Source organism: Cricetulus griseus, assembly GCF_003668045.3.
Source record: "Cricetulus griseus strain 17A/GY chromosome 1 unlocalized genomic scaffold, alternate assembly CriGri-PICRH-1.0 chr1_1, whole genome shotgun sequence".
Lineage (NCBI taxonomy): Eukaryota > Metazoa > Chordata > Mammalia > Rodentia > Cricetidae > Cricetulus > Cricetulus griseus.
The window spans coordinates 116,391,428-116,411,945 of NW_023276807.1; the positions used below are offsets into that span (position 1 = coordinate 116,391,428).

The window sequence follows — 20,518 nt, forward strand, 5'->3', positions numbered from 1 at the left end:
CCATAAATCCAGCCACACTGAATCTTCTAGAAGAGAAAGTGGGAATTACTCTTGAACAAATTGTCACAGGAGACCGATTCCTGAACATCACGCCAGTAGCACAGACACTGAGATCTGCAATTAATAAATGGGACCTCCTGAAACTGAGAAGCTTCTGTAAGGCAAAGGACACAGTCAGTAAGACAAAATGACCACGCACAGAATGGGAAAAGGTCTTCACCAACCCCACATCTGACAGAGAGCTGATTTCCAAAATATACAAGGAGCTCAAGAAGCTAGCCACCAAAACACCAAACAATGAAATTAAAAATTGGGGTGCAGAACTAAACAAAGAATTTTCAACAGAGGAATCTGAAATGCCTGAAAGACACTTAAGAAAGTGCTCAATATCCTTGGCCATCAGAGAAATGCAACTCAAAACAACTCCGAGATACCACCTCACACCTGTCAGAATGGCTAAAATAAAAAATACTAATGAAAATCTATGCTGGAGAGGATGTGGAGAAGAAGGAACACTCCTCCATTGCTGGTGGGAGTGTGAACTTGTAAGACCTCTCTGGAAATCAGTATGGCAGTTGCTCAGAAAAATGGGAATCAATCTTCCTCAAGATCCAGCCATTCCTCTCTTGGATATACACCCAAATAGTGCATGTTCATACAACAAGGACATATGTTCAACCATGTTCATAGCAGCATTGTTTGTAATAGCCAGAACCTGGAAGCAACCTATATGCCCTTCAACTGAAGAATGGATAGATAAAATGTGGTACATTTATACAATGGAGTACTACTTAGCAGAAAAAAGCAATGGAATCTTGAAATTCGCAGGCAAATGGATGGAACTAGAAGAAACCATCCTGAGTGAGGTAACCCAGTCACAAAAAGACAAACATGGTATGTACTCACTCATATATGAATTTTAGACATAGAGCAAAGGTTTACCAGCCTATAATCCTCTTCACCAAAGAAACTAGGAAATATGAAGGACTCTAAGGGATAAACGGTCCCCAGAAATGGGAAGTGGCATGAACTCCTGAGCTAATTGGGAACATGAGGGTAGGGGAGAGTGTGCTGCCACAATAAGAGCATGAGAAGAGGAGTAGAGGAGAGGAAATGGAGGAGCAGAGATATTGAGTAGGGGAAAGAATAGAGGAGAGAGAGCAGGATGAGAGATACTATATTAGAGGGAGCCACTATAGGTCCGAGAAGAGATCTGGGAGATCTCCAGAGACCTACAAGGATGACATGATCTGACAATCCAGGCAATGAAGGAGAGGATAACCTAAAAGCCCTTCCCTTAAAATGAGATTGATGACTTCTCTTTATGCCATCCTAGAGCCCTCATCCAGTGGCTGATGGAAGCAGAGACAGACATCCACAGAAATACACTGAGCTGAAATCTGGAATTTAGTTGAAGAGAGGGAGGAATGAAGAGCGAAGGGGTCTGTACCAGGTTGGAGAAATAAACAGAAACAGTTGGCCTGAACAAGGGAGAGCACATCGACCCCAGATACTACCTGGGAGGCCAGTACAAGACTGATCCAGCCCCCTGAACATGGATGCCAATAAGGAGGCCTCTGCACTCCAAGGAGCCTCTGGAAGTGGATTAGCATTTTTCCCTGGTGTAAGAAGGGACTCTGAGAGCCCATCCCATGTGAATGGTTACACTCTGGCTCTGGACACATGGGGAAGGGCCAGGCCTATATATATATATATTTGATTTCCAGTCTTGGTAAACCAAAGTATTGCACTATGCCTGTTTTCCTATGTATGGGTGAAGTAAGTGGAATGTACTCAACCATAGCTGCAGTAAAAATTTCTTATTTGTTTCTAGCTGTGCTTCCAGATTTAAGTTCCATATTGAACTGAAAGAAAATAATGATCAAGTAAACTCTTATGGAACATGCTCTTTTTATTATGTAACAGTATATGGATTTCTTTATTTCCCCATGACCTATAACTTCATTCATTCTCCATAGACTCTGACAGTGGTGGAAAACCTAGACCATTTTTCTCCTTATATTGATTATTTAAACTAACAGATACTGTCAAAGATAGTCATGAAACTTATATGGCACATTTCATACATTGAGTGTTCATAGGTTATTCCCACTGTTTTGTATAATCACCATTTAAAATTAAACACAAAACTACCCATCGCTGTAAAATTTACTGTTTATAATATGCCTTTATAACAATTTAATTGTATGTCCTATCTCTAATAAACACACCTTTGGCAACAACCAATGTGTTCAGTCAGTATAATTTTGTTATTTGGTAAATGTCAAATGTTGTTAAGTGCAGTAAAGAAAATGTATGATTTTTTATGATGTTTACTTTTTTCTTTGCTACTCAGTTAAATAGCTTTGATATCTATCAAAGTTATCATATCAATTATTTTTCCTTTTTTACAGTTGATTATCATCCATAGTGTTGATATATCTCAGTTTATTTAACTTGACACCTGTTGTAGAAAATTGTGTCAGTTTACAGTTTGACTTTTACAAATAAAGTATATATATATATATATATATATATATATATATATATATGGTATAGATGTGAACATAAATTCTCATTTTTCCAGGAATAAATGTTCAAGAATGTGATTACTAAAATGTATGGACATATTGTGGACTTATTGCTGTTGCTTTATGAAAACAATAAACTTTTTCACAATGATAGTACCTTTCTACGGTTTCTCAAACTAGGCATATTTTTAACCAGCTTCCACATAATTATAAAAAAGTTTATTGTTACTATTCTTATTTTGGTTTTTATACTAACTACTGGTACCTCAGAGTAGATTGGCATTGTGTCTATTCACTCTTCTTTGTTTAGAAGCTGTCAAGTGATTATACATAGCAATTGTGGGTTTGCTATAACTGATTCTGAACTCTAATTCAGACCTACAGCTTGTGATAATGCTTCACAGTGTTCTTCACCGAATAGCATTATTTTTGCACAATTTTTCCAAGGCGATGTCAACAATTGTCAATAGCAGATAGGACACCAAATCCTGACCAAGGGAATGATATCATCCAATTCCAGATTTCTGAGCCAAGAACTTTCTTCAGATTGCTGGCAGGATCACAGGTGAACAATTGGGGGTCTACAATACTTAAAAAGCCACCCCAGCATCAATGATGACTTACTAAAGCTGTATCAGTAGCATTTCCTGTACAGTTTAAAGGCAGCAACATTGAAGACACTCTTCTCCCACATTAATTATGCTGCTTATATAACCTTCACAAGAGGCCTAGGCCTAATATTTTGGAAGTTTCTGAGCCTCCTGAATTTTGTAAGTCTCCCTTTTTCCTGGAAAGAAGTTTTTGTTTTTTAAGAAAGTTTTTTGTTACCTTTGCAGCACAAAATCACTCTTTTTATGCAGATAACATTGTAGGTATTTAAATATTTAGGAATTTAGTGTTATTACCAGGAATGTTTTTAGTAATCATCAGTCTACATTTTTTGTTTTTCCTTAAGTAAAAACCCTTAAATATATCTTTTTTCTAGCAGTTGTTATAATCAACATTCATATAAAGAAAACATATAAAATGTGTTGGCTTTTTAATCCTATGGTGAAAATAAGTCATAGCTTGAAAGACACCAAGAACCATTTAGTCAGTCATCATTACAGATTGAATCCAAAATTCAGTTAGCTACTTAAATGGCCTGATTAAAGTCCCACAGCTCATTAAGAATAGGTGCTTTTGGTCCTTTTATAAAATTTCTCCTCCCCACATCACTACACCACATGGTCATATTTATATTTAACACTCTCCTTTTGGGGTCCACTTCTCCCTCAGGTCTCCTCTGACTTCAGTTCTCTTTTCATTCATAAAGGCCAGTGTCCTTTCTGCTGTGTTTAAATGTGTCCTTACAAGTCTTTACAATTTATCGTAACACACTCCTCTTCTTTTTCCTCCCCATTTTGTCCTCTCTCTTTCCCTCCTCTCAAATTCTCTCTCCCTCTCCCACCCCAACACATTAATGGGGAGGAGGGTCATGCTTTCTCCTTTCCTTCCTCTCACTGCTTTATCCATTCATATCAAGTTCTTTTGTTCCCCTTTCCATAGACAGTCCTCTTCTGAGGATCATCAGCATTCTTCCCACACAGCTCAAAAGGTAAAACTACCACCTAAGGCACTTTAAAGATCTTCCCCTCCCTTTGCTGCCAGATCTTCTCATGCAACCCTTCTCCTAATACTGTTTAGAAAGAAAGCAGTTTGTTTTTCCTTATAATTACTCCAATAATTATATAATAACACAGTGGGTAATTTTGGTGCTTGATGTTTTATTTTTGAATTTTGAAATAATTATCTATTTATGGAAAATTGCAAAGAATCAACACAAATTCAGTCATACTGAATTTATTAGAAGAGAAAGTAGGAAATACCCTTGAACAAATTGGTACGGGAGACTGCTTCCTGAACATTACACAAGTAGCACACACACTGAGTTCCATAGTTAATAAATGGGACCTCTTGAAACTGAGAAACTTCTGTAAGGCAAAGGACACAGTTAGCAAGACAAAAACGGCATCCCACAGACTGGGAAAAGATAATCACCAACCCCACATCTGACAGGGGGCTGATTTCCAAAATATACAAAGAACTCAAGAAGCTAGTCTCCAAAACACCAAATAGTCCAATTAAAAAGTGGGGTACAGAACTAAATAGACAGTTCTCAATAGAGAAATCTAAAATGGCTGAAAGACACATTAGAAAGTGTTCAAAATCCTTAGCCAGCAGGGAAATGCAAATAAAAACAACTCTGAGATACCATCTTAGTCCTGTCAGAATGGCTAAAATAAAAAACACCAATGACAGTTTATGTTGGAGAGCATGTGGAGAAAGGGGAACACTCCTCCATTGCTGGTGGGAGTGCCAACTTGTACAGCCACTTTGGAAATCAGTATGGCGATTCCTCAGGAACATGGGAATCAGTCTACCACAAGATCCAGCAATTACACTCCTAGGCATATACCCCAAAGTGCTACAAAACAAATGATCAATTGTTATTATTTAATTTCATTAATAATGCATTTTTGGATTTGTGTTTTCTCATAGTATATGACTGCAGGATACCCCTGATTTTGCTTAATGGCATGAAAAGCTTAAAATATTAGTTATCTCTTGACACAAAAAACTAGTCAACTCTTGCACTAAGTATTGAATATGACCATTTAATGAAAAATGTCATTTTGGTCTCTACCACACAGGCATTCACTTTGAACTTGATTTTTTCAATAGTGGGTTATAAATTGACTTTTTTAATTGGTGTGATTTGTATCTAAAACATATAATATTCTCTTTGGAATTAAAAATTATTGATTTTGATCTTGTGTTTGACAGGAATGAATTTCCTTGTAATTGTAGCTTTTTATTATTACCCTACCAGCATTTTTCTGACTAGCCTAAGACTACCACAGGAGGTGTGTAGGGCTCCAATCCTGTCCTTGCTAACACATGAAGATTTATGTCTTCTCTGAACATGCAGGAGTCATGATTTACCTAGCAAAGTCAAAAGATTAAGCAATTTAAAGATATTTGTAACACTATATCTCATTTTCCTCAATATTAAAAGTTTTGAAAATTCACATTACCTCATGAAACTATTAAAATTTTACTGTATTTCCCCTTACGATTTTACATGTCAACGTGTTTTTTAACCTTGACTCTTTGACTAGTAAGTCTCTGTCTCTCTATATGCCTGCCTGCCTGCCTGCCTGCCTGTCTGTCTAAAGAACATTTTCTCTGTATAGTCCTGACTGCCCTAGAACTTACTCTGTAGAACATGCTAGACTCAAACTCCAGGATCCACCTGCCTCTGCTTCCCAAATGCTGGGATTAAAGGCATGTTGAACTACCACACTTGCCTTACACGAAGTATCATTTCTTTTATTATTTTCATAGCATGTTTTCTATCAAACATATTTTCTTTTGTTCCTGCTCAAGTATTTTCATCATGCCTTTCTCCAGTCAATTTTTGTTATTGTGTTATTTAATTTATTATTATTGTGCTGTATGTGTGTGATGTGTGTGAGTGTCTGCTACAGCTTGAGTTTTGGGGCCAAAGAATAGCATTGTGGTATTGGCTGTCTCTTTCCAGGGTATCAGAAAAAATGAAAACCAAGGCTTCAGGTTTACAGAGCAGATGCATTACCCATATATATATATATATATATATATATATATATATATATATATTCAAATTTGAAGAATGGGTTTGGCCTCAAACTAGAATTTTGATTTCCAGATGCACTTTGTCTCTATAACTGTGAACAAGTGAATGGATGCCTATGATTGTTAGTTTTCTGTGCTGTTCAGTCATAATAAGAAAAATGTCTTTAACTCATATCATTATTGTGAGACTAGAAAGAGCTAATATGTACAGTGTGGTCAGCCCAGTGTTTGAAACATGGGCATTTCTCAGTAGAGTTACATTATTGTGGCAAGTGGGAAGGATTTCTTGTTCAACTGGTCAAATCTCAACATCACAAATAAATTAGATAAAAATAGAAAATCTAAGTGGCATATTTGAGTTCCCTTAAGGGTCCCCACAGAGCAGGCACACTCAGGTTTAGCCCTTCTGCTTTTAGCTGCACAAGCAGCAAGGTATTTTATTACAGCAGTTGGAAAAAAAATTCCCTACTCACAATAGGGTGATACATATACAACATGAAACTAATCCTATTTCTACTCATTGGTTCATGAATTCTAAGGCTGAGCAGAGCCTCATCATTCTAAGGAGACTTGCTCATTTGCTCCTCAAAAGATGACCTCTAGTCCAGCCCTTCCCAGGGTCCAGTAAAAGAGTACTTCAAAACTGGGAATGGTGGCACATACCTAAATCCTAGCACTTGGAAGAAAGAGACAGGTGTATCTCTGTGAGTTCAACACCAGCCAAAGCTACATAGAGACAACTTGTCCCAAAGACAGAAGAAACCCCCAAACTACAAGATTATAAAACTTACCCATGAGATTAGGTATCTATTCTTCTAATAGGAACATCTTACATATTGATACTTGAGATAACAATATGACCATCTATTTATTAATTATTCAATTGCATGAAACCCAAGCTGTTTGGTAGGTATTATCTTAATATTCACAAGAATCATGAAAACCAGGGACCACTATTCTCACAGAAACCAATACACAGGATAAATATAGTTAATTAGTTGAGACGTTAAAATTAAGAAAGGTTCCTAGCAAGGTTTTTCCAATTCTAAAAGCCATGTACCAAGAAAATAAAATGAAACTCTGATCTGTGGTTTCTGTGGGGCTGGAGAGGAAAATATTTTGGTGCCCTCTAGAGGTGATAAGGGATGTGCACTTGTCAAACCCTGGGAATGTGATAAATCGAAAGCCATTTAGCAGGATCTATCACTCTTACCTGTTTTCCTTTCCACACTTAGATGATTCAGATACTGTGGAGCATAGCTAAAGATCAGTAATTCTCAAACTTTAGCAAACACCAAGATCAATTTTAGGGCTTGTTAGTGTGCAGACTTCTGATCTCCCATCTCCAGTTTCTGATTCTGGGTCTTTGTAGTGACTTTGTCAGTTTACAAATACAACTACTCCTGGAGATTCTAAGGATGCTCATTAGAGGACCATGTTTAGAGAGCCACTGGTATTTAGAACCATCTCAAAGCAGAAGCTCTTGGTGTAAACAGGTTTAGTTTCAAGACAATTGTAGTGTTTTGTACCAGAGCTCTCCACCACACTCTTTGAGGCACACATTGTTTACAGAGAGGGGGAACATCTCATTTAGGATGGCTTTCTCTCTCAAAGAATTAGACATCCCTTGAATCTTTGAGTTTCAGGGGATATGGACATTTGGATAAAAGAGAAACAGACTAAGAATTCTGGTCCTAGCCACTGTTCAACATTCAATGCACTCTGCCCTCACTGAAGAATAGCATCATCTTGGGGTAAGGGAAGAAAAGTGCAAGTGCTCTAAGCCATACTTCATCAAACAGCTTAGCAGTGAATAAGCATGGGACGAACTTTAGTCCAGTTATAATCTATGTGGGACTTGGGTTTCATATTCACATTTCCAATAAAAATACTGTAAGAAAATTAGAAGATCAAGCACATTTTACAGCATGGAAAATAGTAGTGCAAAACCACTCAAAACTAACGAAATGTTCTATGGAGTTTTACGAAGTTGATCAATGGAATTAGTACTACTCACCTTTGTTAAAAGATAGCTAAAGTCTAGCTAATATTTACCTCTTTTTAATAATGATTTTCTTTCCTTGCTCCCTTTGCCATATGCCCCAAAGTCACAAAACTTTGATCTTACTCTGCATTATTTTAACTATGATTTTTTTTTAATTTCTAATTTTTTCCTACAATCTTCCACCAATGGGATTTCCTCTTAAATAACAGGAGACTTGCATGTGCATGCTGACTGTAGTGGATTCCACTTACTCCAGGTCAGGATTTATGGAGACCTCGTGTGGTGACAAGAGGCACCACAGAGGGCTTTCAAGAGGCCTGGCTGCAACAATCAAAGAGAAACTCAGAACTCATTTGGGAGCAACAAAACCTAGGAAGAAGGAAGCCTTGAGAATTAATGTTAGGGATGTCTGTAAGGCCTTTTAGTTAGCATCCTGAAGTAGTACTGTAAAAAGAATGTAGTGATGTTTTTAAAAAATGAGAAACTTTGTCACTTTGTTAACTGAAAGTAGTTGATACACACACACACACACACACACACACACCAATTACTAGCCCCAAACATCAAGAATTACTTACAACCCATTTTCTTGACGAAATTTATTGGCAAAATCTTCCTATATAAATTTTCATTTAATTAAAAATGTTTCCATAGGCACATTTCTGTGGGAATGTTACTCAACCTCCTCTAGGTTTTATGCAGAATGAAAAACAAGACAGAGAGAGGGGAGAGAATCAAACTTGAATTCATGTTGTTGCATCTAATTCCAATGATAATATTTTTAATGCAGATAATATTCTTGTAATTAAAATTCACATAGAACAGTGAACCATCACATATGGTGGACAAAACTGCACGAAATTTATCTTGCTACCAATGAAGTGTCAAAATTGTGACAATAAATGAATTAGTGATTCTGAAAACCTGCCTCAATCACATAATTTGTTATTCAAAGAAAATTCACTGGTGTCAGGGATCCCTCTTCAGTGACAATTTGTTTTGTAACTGGCATGTGCTCTATGTCTCAAGTCTTAAGGAAATGGGACTATGGTGTGTCTTTTCTTCTCAAGGAAGTTATGTAACAGACCTTTAAGCTAAAACATAGAAGGACAAATGAATGCGTGGATGTCAAATGTTCTGAAGTCTTTAAAAGAATGGTGTCATATTAATAAATGACATTCAAATGAATAATCCCAAGATTTCCAATTTGGTTTAGGAGGGGGCACCCTGTTTTTGAAGTATCCTCTGGAGAGATTTTGGATCTAAGTGGCAGGCAAAATGGCCTGAAAAAGATATCCTGAAAATTTTAAATATGCGAAAGTAAAGATGTTGGAGAGATTTAAGGTTTCATATTCTTGAATTAAAATACTTAATCAGGGAGCCTACTAAGTAACAGATAAATTGTTAAATGACAAAAATGCTCAAGTGAACTGGACAGACTTTGGAGTCAAAAGGTAGCAGGTATTATACAAATGTACTTGACTACAAAACTGACTTTATGTTAGGGGCCTGCACAGGTTTCCCTGCAAAGACTCCCCAGTTGGACTGTGACTACAGGGAAAGAAGATGAGGAATTTAAAATGATGTAAAGAAACTGACTCATTTAGATGCCATTTCAAAACTACAGAAGCATTGGTTTCTGCTGAGAGAGCGGTAAATGGTGACTATTGCTAGACATCACACTAAAGAGACAAAAAGAAACCAAGAATTTGGAAACTCACTTTCCAAATAGTGCTGGGTTTGGGGCATGGGGGAGTATCCAGAGTGGGACTGAAATAAAAGAAACCTCCCAGCATAATGGGTGTTGCTAGAATTTATTTTCTCTTTTCTTTGCCACAGGGACACATTCAAACCCAGGTAGTTGTGTGAGCTTGTAGAGTTGCATATACACCCTAGGTGTGGTGTTCTCCAGTAAGTGAGTATAAAGAAAGGGTTAACGGAAGAGGGTGGCTTAGGAAGGCTAGAAACAAGGTTGGAAAACATAATTTCCAACTTGTTAAAACTCTGAAGTTTTAAGCTTCCCAGAATAAGAGAGAGAGAGAGAGAGAGAGAGAGAGAGAGAGAGAGAGAGAGAGAGAGAGAGAGAGAGAGAGAGAGGAGGGAGGAGAGGGAGGGAGGGAGGGAGGGAGAGAGAGAGAGAGAAGAGAGAGAGAAGAGAATTGCGCCCGCGCAGGCAGATCTATTTCAGTAGGATTTTTTGTTTTAATTTAAAATCATAATCTCTCTCTTTTCCTTCCTCCCTCCCTCCTCCTCCTCCCTCCCCCTCTCTCTCTCTCTCTCTCTTTCTCTCTCTCTCTCTCAGAGTGGTCCACTTCAGGGTCGCGCCTCGAAAGGCTGTTGCAGACGCACTGCCGGCTCCATTTATTTATGAGCTGCTTTCCAAGTCGCCCCTCTCCCCATTCTCTGTCTGGGAGCCTGGTTCTCTGGGCTCTGCTCACCTCTGGGGCCAAGCAGTTGCAGGGCGAGAACCCAAGAACCTCCTTCTCCCGGTAAACTTTGCCCCAGCGGAGGAGTCTCGGCTCGCTCGAGCAGGGGCGCACGAGAACGCGCACCGCCGCCTCCACCAGGCGCCAGCAGCCTGGGCCTCACCTCTCCCGGGCGAGCGAGGTGCGGGCTTTCCGCGCGCGTCCAGGGGGCGGGGCGGGGTTCGCGGGGGCGGAGCCAAGGGTGGGTGCTTTCCCGCTGCTATATAAAGCCCGGCCACCGCGTTAACTTCGGACTTGGGTTTATTTATTTGCGGAGCGCCTAGACGGCGGAGGTTGCAGGAGGCGGCGGCTGTGGCTGCCGCAGACGGTGGTTAAAAAAAGGAGGAGGAGGCGGCGGCGGCGAGGGATGGAAGCGCCCAGGCTTCGGGGCGCAGGCCAGAGCTGCCCAGCTTTCCGGGGGCAGCGGGAGTACTGAGGAGAAAGGGAAACGTCCCGGGGGCCCACAGGCGACTCTAGAGGCGCGGGCTGGGGTCTTTTTGTTCGGCTGCGCTCAGCGCCGAGCAGCCAGAGCGGACAACTCCAGTTACAACAACAACCCACCTTCCTGCAGCCCGGCGAGACTTAGGCAGCAGCGTCCGTCCTATTGTTTAGACACTTGCCTGGGGCTCCGAAGCGCCAGTCCCTGCTCTCTGTCTCCGCCTTCTCCCACCCGCCCCCCCCACACCTTCCTCCCGGGAGCTGCAGGCGCCTAAAGCCTCCCTGAGAGGAGAAGGGGCTAGAAGCTAAAGCGCTGCCTGGACTGCGGACGCCGAGTCAGGTGCAGCGTCCGGGGTCAAGCGGCATCTCCACATCCGCGACTGGACTCCTCCGGTGACAGTGAGATACCGCTTCCAACGACGAGGAAACTTCCTGCACTTTGAGGTTGAGGACCCACTCACAGGGACTGCTTGAGGGGTGGCTGCGAGCCTGCGCACCTCAGGACATCGCTGTTGTTTCTTCTACCTGTGCCGTCAGGTGTGTGTGGTGGAGCTGCGGCGTATCTCGGAGACCAGAGCGGCTGACAAGACCGCGGACACTGGATTGCCAGTCGCCTGTCGCTTGTGATCTACCTGATTCCTTTCTCCTGCCCATCACCTAGTATACCCATCAGTGCAAACTAGCAACACTGGCAACGCGGACACCTAGCCTTTGCTTGGCTTCTGGCTTGCCTGTCTGAGAGTCTTGCCCCAGCCAGTTCGCACTCATTCTTCCCAGGAGCTCTGACTCTCCTCGAAAACTTGGCTTCCTGGATTTTTTTCTGCAGAGGTGCGGACTAGTGGATATTTCTGCAGGGCTGCAGCGGTCCGACTGCCCTTTTGTCTCTCAGTGTGACCTCAGGGGCAGGCCCTGGTGCAGAGCGTCGCCAAGGACGCCGGGAGGGAGGCGGGATTGCCCAGATATCCTCCAGTGAAGTGCATGTGTGTGTGCAAGACACCCTTGGCTGTCGGGAGGCAGCGAGAACGGGTTGGGGCTGCTGCTGTGCCGCAGGAGTGAAGAGGCCCTGTGAGCTGAGAGCCCTGCTCCCCGTAGCGCCGCCCGGCGCCCCCAGGGCTGCGTGAACACCCGGTGCGCCCTCGCGCGCGCCATGCCCAGTCTCTACGAGGGCTCTGCTTTGGACCTGCCAGGCCCTTGCGCCTTCTAGCTTCCGGGGAGCCCACTTTGATCAGGGCCACCATTACTATTGAAGTCCCCTCCTCAGCCTTGCACTCTTCCAACGGGAATCGGATTTCCTTGAGGGTCCGTGGGGTCAGAAGTCCTCTCTTGTCCTCAAGCAACCGGCCCTTGCAGCTTTGCGGTCATTTCGAGTAGGGGCTCTTTTGCCGCCAAGTTGAAGACACGCTCTGTCCTCACAGCCGCTTCGGGGTCTCCTTGCAGCCTGATTTGGGCCTATTGATATTCAGGACCTGAAGTTGCCCACGGTTCTTCTGCTTGCTCGAAAAGCGTGGAGAGCAGGGGAAAGGCGTGTGTGCTTCTGGCAGCTCTGCTGCCTTATATTACTGTTCCATATTACCGTGTGTGTCCAGCTCCAGGCACCGGGCCTCGTGCACTGCCCAGTTCTCACGCAACAGAGAGCTAAAGAGAAGTCCCTCAAAGCAAGGAGCCTGAAGGGGAAGATGAGCAGCCTTGGCTGGCAAACACTGTCCCTGTCGCTGGGGTTAGTGTTGTCGATTTTGAACAAGGTGGCGCCGCAGGCGTGCCCAGCCCAGTGCTCCTGTTCAGGCAGCACGGTGGACTGTCATGGGCTGGCACTGCGCAGCGTGCCCAGGAATATCCCCCGCAACACCGAGAGACTGTGAGTATGGGCGCTTAATCCTCCCCAATTCTCCCTCCCTCCCCATCCAGGTAATATATCCCTAAGCAACCAGCCTGGAAAGTGCACGTGTGGTAGAAACCGGTTCCTGGGTAGCTCTCTGAAGCTCTCCGGGACATCCTGGGGGTGGGCCCTCTGAAAAGGTGAAAGGCTGGCGGGCACTAAACTGGGAGGAGCCTTTGCCAAGGAGGGGCGGATTGCTGGCAGCTACATGTACTTTTCTTGCTTCCCCCACCCCCAACTTGCAACTGCTAGTGGACTGTGGACCAGTTCTTTCTGGCTTGGGAGAGAGGCACCTGGGACTAGAATTCAAATATGCCGGGGGGCAAGGGAGGTGTAACTGTGTTTCCCAGACTGCAAAAGGAGTCACCTTGCAGTGTTGCAAACAGGGGTTATTTCAGGACCTTGTTGCTTCAGACTCGGGCAAAGGGAGGTGGCATGCTGCTCAAAAGAGAGAAGTTTTCTATCCTAGGCTTTGTGTACCCTTCTACATACCAATCGTGGGTGGTGGTGGTGTTTTGGTGTGCCCTGGGGATCTTTTCATAGTCTCTGAAGGATGAGTGCTCTAGGACAGCAAGAGTAGGCTCTTTAGCAAAACGCACCACCTCCCTGAGGCGACTTTCTAAAGTCCCTCTCTTTTACACGGAGGAGGCAACAACAGTAGCATCCCTAAGAAAATCCACTTAACAGGAGACTTGAGGAAGGACCGCAACCCAGGTTTTAAGTAAAGTTAGCACTGCTTCTCTGTCTGGAACCCACTGGGCTCGGTCCAACTGCTTTGGTGACCCTGTGGCCTTGGACTGCCCCCTCCAACCCTTCCCCGCTGTGGCTGTGTACCCTCGGGCACCTTGCTGGCAGTCTGTGAGCTCCTTCACGTGGTGGCAGCTGCTCAGCCTGCCCCTCTTCGCGCTCTGCCGCCCGCAGACATCCCCGCCTCCCTGTCTGCGAGAGTCTTTAATGAAGAAATAAACGCAGAGCAGATCGGGGGATGACGGCCCACGCGCTCCTGGTGGGGCACTTGCCTAGTTAGCGAAGTGAAGCGCGGAGGCCACTCTCTTTGTGAAGCGGAGCCCTCCACCACCAGCCCGCCCCAGGCTCCAGGATGTGCTGGGCTCTCCCGGTTGCGCACGAGTCAGGCAGGCGCGAGTGTTTTAGGATGGTGTGAGTTGGGTGATTGCGCAGAGACTGGGGTTCTTTCCTAAGAAGCATTTAGTTGTCAGGAAAGGGACACTCCAGGGCAGCACTTCTGCACTCAAAGTCATCAGGCCAACAGTTGCCCTCCTCTTGATTCAACCCGCGCCCCCATGCTCAGTTTGAGGGCCCACATCTAGGACTTCCTTCTTTCAGAAAGGTTTGCCAAGCCCGAGCTCCACTGGGGCTCTCCCCTGATTATTTCTCTAAGCCCTTGCTGCCCAGCTAGTTGGGCCTTACTTCCGTAAGGATGTGATCCAGCACATTACTGTGCTGTTGTCGGGATCTCATGAGATAACAAAAGCCCTTGACTGACTTCCATAACTTTAGAGATAATTCAGAGAGGTTAGTTGTACGTGTGTGTGTGTGTGTGTGTGTGTGTGTGTGTGTGTGTGTGTGTGTAATTTAGCTCTCATCATTCCATGCCTTTTAGAACAGTGTAAACACTAACTTGTCAAAGCTCTGGGTTTGCAGAAATAGCAGTTGAGTACCCAGTGGTTAAAAAAAAAAAAAAATCCTTATGAGAGATTTGTGGAGTTTTCAGGAAACCACATACTCAGTGCTTGTTTATAAAATTCTATCGTTAGCAAAGTAAACACTTTAAATACAGATTTCAGCAGGAAATTTTAAAGTCCAATGTAAGAGAGCTTCAAGAGAGGAACACAGTGAAACCTCCCAAAGGCTACTTTATTGTGAATGAATGAAGCCATGCAAATTTAGTTGTTGATCAGAAAGAAGGTTGTGACTGAAGAAAATGTGGTGCTGAAACAGAACAAACATGTGCATGTCAAGGCCAAATCCTACTTCCATTATTGTTCTCACTGGAAGTTTAAACTACAGTCACAGTTGGGGGCAGGAGCTGCAATAAAAGAGTTCAGGGACCTAGAATTGTGGAGGGGGGGGGTGAAAGTCTTTGAGATGCTGCAACTCTCCCTGACACACATTTTTCTTTGCCTCGGGAATTTTGGCCACGATGCTGCCTCAAAGTGTTCTATTTTTAAAAATTTCTCTCCGAATACTATGGGAGGATTTTTTTTCATCAAACTTCCTGCAAAAAAATTCTTGGGGGCAATGCTAAAAATAAAGGCAGAAATTGCAGATTACCTCAATAAATAAATATCCACGTTCTTTTGGAAACCCAAATCGAAAGCACTCACACACACACACACACACACACACACACACACACAGGCCACAAACACACAACAAAAGCCAGGGCTAGTGATGACATCATCACTTCATTTTCTTGTCATATGTCACCAAGAATTTTGTAAACATGAGACCTTTTTAAACTATTATTTCAAAGGCTTGTTGTTCCCTTTGCTCTCTGGCTTACTTTTTAAGCCACACTAATTAAATTAAAGTTTTTTTTTCCCTAATGCACCAACATGCTTTAAGTTTTACTTTGTTTGACCAAATATGATAGAAATAAAAAGGAACTTTAATTTGTGGTTGTCTCTTAGGGATCTCAATGGAAATAACATCACAAGGATCACGAAGACAGATTTTGCTGGTCTCAGGCACCTCAGAGTTCTGTAAGTGTCTCCTTCAATTCTTGAGAGTTTTAAGATGGCATGCTTAGTTATAATCACTAAATGTTCATAGATTTTAAAGCTTTTCTGAAGAAAGAAGCATATAAAACAAAAAGCAACCAAAAAAACAAAAAACCTGAGGTCCTCTTGTATTTCTTTCTGTTGTCCATTATATAACTTTTTGTGAAGTTTGTGCCTTTAAGAGTGGATGTGTGATGGGGATAAGAGGGTAAAAAGGACGTCAGATCTCTAAGGGCATTACACATAGAATTGTAGAATCACTATTTTCACAATATGAGTAAATAATGGCAGAAATCTGATACTTTGAGGACTTGTAGTCAACTTGGGGAGTTTCGGTAAGTTGCTTTCCCTTCTTACTGAAGTAAAGTATCCAGATTTCTGTTCTGAAAAAAAGAAAGCAGTAGAGAAAAACTTTAACACTAAAATTATGCAAACATCTTTTCAGCAGGTTTGTGGGGAGAGGGGTTATGCATCAAACATACTGGTCTGATTTTGGGTTTTACTACTTATTTTGTAGTTTTGTAACTGATGCAAATTGTTACAAAATGATTAATGCACCAATTAGTGGTTTAAATTAGCTGTGAGTTAACCATTAATTTAGAGTCCATATTATTTAAATTTGCTCTGCCCCATAGGTTTGTAAATATTTTTACCCAGGGCCCTATATTTTTTGACTATTATGGGTACAATGTTATGTTTTAAGGACTTATTTGTGATGTACATGCGTAAGTCAGAATTAAACTATGTATGTGCTGAGCTACTGAATTCCTTAGTTAGGGACACAGGTGAAATCAGTATAAAAAATCTGATTCGAAGGATAGTTTCCATTATCGACTTATGCTGAGTTTAAGGTTTAGATTTTACTTTTCATTAGTGACTTATGTGAGAAACTTCTGTAGTAATTTTAAACCTAAATGCCTGTGGTATGAAAGCCACGTCCCCCCCTCTGAGTTCTCTCACCTACCACATTATTAAATTTGCTAGTGATTCTCAATAGAGAGCAAAATATAATGGAAAAGTGAGAGACGGGTTGCAGGATTTTGGCTGCTAAGTCACAGCCTCCTCAGATGGCAACACTAAGAACCCTGTTATATTTTGCTTTTCAGTCAGCTCATGGAAAACAAGATCAGCACCATTGAGAGGGGAGCATTCCAAGATCTTAAGGAGCTGGAGAGACTGTGAGTATTTTCAGTCCCAAACCCATGACAACATGTCTGTATGTTTAAAACTACTTGAGTTTCAAGGATTAAGTCTTCAGTTTCATGGCTTAGCTTTTACAGTTTAAGAAAGGGTACAAGTAAGTGTTATCTAATGTAAAAATAAAGGCCCTGGGTAAAGAACATGAATTTGTATTAAAGCATGAATGTTCAGGGTTTTCCTGAGATACTTACTTACTTTATAATCATTGTTTTGGCACCAAAATGGGTACATGTGTTCCTATATGTAATCTGTGGCTTATGCAGAAAGAATGGTTAGAAATTATATTTGTATTAATTGTGCTTTATGGGCAGAGGGGCTTGGATAAGAATCTTGTGAGCGTCCATGTTGTTACTGTGTGCACCATCATTGGTTCTTTAGAATATTTAAAAAGTGTCTTGTGGATGATCTACATTTTTTGATATTTAGTACTTACAGTGAACACTGAAAATAACTGATACTTCCAATTCTATTTAATTGTTTTACAATAGTTTCTAAAATATTTGGCTGTGAAAAGTAAGCTACAGATTATTAAGGTAGGATGGTTGGCCATTCATCACTGGCATTTTTTCCATGAAGTTGAAGTATAGATTTTGCACTTTAAAAAATGTTGTTTTAGATTCAAGACTCTTATAGATATATGTATTACTTGACTGTTATGGTGTTCACAAAATATATGTTATTCACATTATATGTATTATAATAGACAAAATTTATACCTGAAATCAGAGAAACTATAGACTTTGCAATATGAAATAATATTTCATATGTCTTGATTACTGACGTTCAGTATGTTTTCATTTTTAGGGCAGGTGAAATCTGCGTTAAAAGTGCTAATAATTATTTTAAGAAGTTTTCATGCCTGCCCTAATAGTCACTTTAGCAAAAATAAAATTGGTAATTCTATCTAAATATTTTAATATTTTGGCATAAGATATATTCAGATTCACTGGGCCCAAGAGCAAAGGTTAATTCTGTCATTGTTTAGAAGTGGAAAATTCGCTTGTAATTTTGTGATACATTTCTGAATATACAGGCTATGTGTTATTGCATCAGGCAGAGCATGGTCATGTCTTCTTTATTTTACTATTAAAAGTCTGTCAATTACAGTGTAACTGTGGAATAGAATCTAAATTGATTTAGCTACACTGAGCTACTTTCTGAGGAAGTGAAATCTAGATAAATAGTTAACTGAATGCACAACCAAGTTCTTATGTTTACAACCTATGTTGCATATATAAAAACACTTTGAAAGCATTTATTCTTCAGCTGCTTCATAGATGTTTTTCCATAGCTGATTATACCTAGTGAGTAACTCTCAAAGATATTTTAAGCATATGTTTTTTAATGTATTGATAAAATTTTAGTGAACTGAAAATTCAATGTTCATTGGAACACTAGTAATTTTGTCAAGATTGTTTTCTAGTCATACCATGGACATACTGAAAACTTGGTTCTGAAACCCATTTAAATCATAGGATTCTCTATGGTACTTTATTGCAGCTCACATTCACTTGTAATTTTAAATGTTTAGTAACATAACAGCAATGTACACTTTTTCATATTTTTAAAGCCACTCCACCTAGAATTTCATTTGAACTTTCATCTTAAATAAATTAGCTCTTCCTAAAAAATACTACAGATACCACATAATCTGAAATTTGATTAGAGTTGTAAGTGGATACTATTTTTTGACTTTTACTTCCCCAGAGAATGTCACTTCATCTCAGAAAAATTTTGTGTTCTACAAAGACTAAGTCAGATGTTGAGAGTGGGAGGAGGGCTTGTAATTTTGAATGAAAACTAATATATATGCAAGACTTCTTTAAATCACCCCAGCTGTTGGCTGAGAGCAAATATTTCATATTTGTGAGGAAAAGCTGAGAAAATTCCATTTGTTTACAACTGCCAAGTCCATCAGATAGAAGCACATTGTTATCTGACAGCCAATTCATCTCCTTGGGACTCTGGAATTCTAAGCCATTTCTTAGGAACATTGTGGATACACTTTTCAAATATTTAGTTTTAAATATATTAAATGCCAAGGCAGTTTTACTAAGAAATGCATTCAACATTGTGAAGAGTACTTTATATTTTGTTCACTTTACTTTTTAAGAAATAAAATACAAAGACCCCACCTTACATAGTGAGTTCCATATTCCAATTATTATGGTTTTTAGCATCATCCCTCTTTTATATACCATCATTAATGTCACACAAATTGCTTGTTATCTCACAAAAGTTCAAGGGGCAATGTAAGAAATAGAAAATAATCAATGGATTAATGATAAACTATGGATTGTATAATCTGCATGATTGTTAATAAGTTAGATGCAAAATTTCAAATTGAACTCCAAATTGTGAAAAGATACATTAGAAATAGTTCATGTTGTAACAGCCATTCATCTAGAAAAGTATGACTTCAGTCTTTTTCTTTGTATGTAAGAGAAAACAAAATAAAAACAATCAACTTTATGGTTCTGAGGAGTTTTCATTTAAAATGATAACAATAATAGCATTTGCCAATGTGAAAGTATTTTGTGAAAACTTCAGAGAGGCATTTTTCATGATGTTGGTGAAGTTTTAACTTAATAAAGAGAAGACAGATCTGCAAATAGTAAATAATATCTACACTTCTTATGCATTCAGTTTTTAATTAGTAAAAACAAGGTCATTTTAACTTAAATTAATGTTATAAAATTAGAAAGATATACATGTAAATCAAAGCACTATTGGTACCAAAAATATTTTCACTTAATTAAATAGATGTGGTTAAAAAGTGTCAGTCAAAATGTTAACATGGCTTCTCTCCTCCTTCCTCCTTCCTCCTTCCTTCTTTCTTCCTCCTGCCCTCCTTCCTTTACTTTCTTCTCAAAACTTTTCTCTTCCCCTGTTTCCTCTTTTCTTTTAAGTCACTTTCTTTTGCTATGAGGAAAACAGCATCAGATGATAACTTCATCTGTTTGTGCCTATGGACCACTGTGAATGGCATAGATTTTAATGGAGTTTGCACCCCATAAGCACATGTTGGGACAGTTGCTGTTACACTCCAGGCCTGACATGTGCAGTGCCACAGTGTCTTGAATGCTTTGTTTTGTCAGTGGTATTATTTATCTTGGGGGTGGGGTATCATGGGGAATACCCACCATGCACATTGCAATACAACAGGTTCTGTTGTTTAATAAGAACATTATAGAGAAATGCAATGAAGTTATTTTACAGCTGGTTGAATCCCATCAATTAGGCAAAACCAAAGTACATACAAGTAAGTTACAGCAGAAAGTTAGGATACTTGAAACATACTTTTTCTTATGCTTCACAGAAGACTGTATAGCTCTGCAGTACTCTTTTAAAAGTTAATTCAAGGAATATAATGTCTTTTTCTTCCTTCCTCATTCCCTCCCTCCCTCCCTCCCTCTCTCTCTCCCTCCCTTCCTTCCTTTCTTTCTCTGTCTCTCTCTTCCTTCATTTTTTTCTTTCTCCCTTCCTTCTTTTTCTCTCCCCCTCTCTTCCTCCCCTTCCCTTCCCTCGCCCTTTTTCTTTCCTTTTGCACCACAGAAATTCCATAGGCTTCTGAAACCTGTGCTGCTCACTAGCTGTCTATTTAC

At 40.7% G+C, this 20,518-nt stretch overlaps 1 protein-coding gene across 1 annotated transcript in view; it reads left to right on the top strand.

Moving 5' to 3' along the window:
- The first annotated feature begins 15,402 nt into the window (after positions 1-15,402).
- Positions 15,403-20,518, top strand: part of LOC100752994 (slit homolog 2 protein) — a 318,933-nt gene continuing 313,817 nt past the window's right edge. Inside the window, exons 1-2 of the mRNA XM_035453335.1 lie at positions 15,403-15,695; positions 16,820-16,891. Coding sequence (XP_035309226.1) covers positions 15,580-15,695; positions 16,820-16,891 — 188 coding nt within the window. The 5' untranslated portion in view covers positions 15,403-15,579. The remainder of the gene's footprint in view (positions 15,696-16,819; positions 16,892-20,518) is intronic.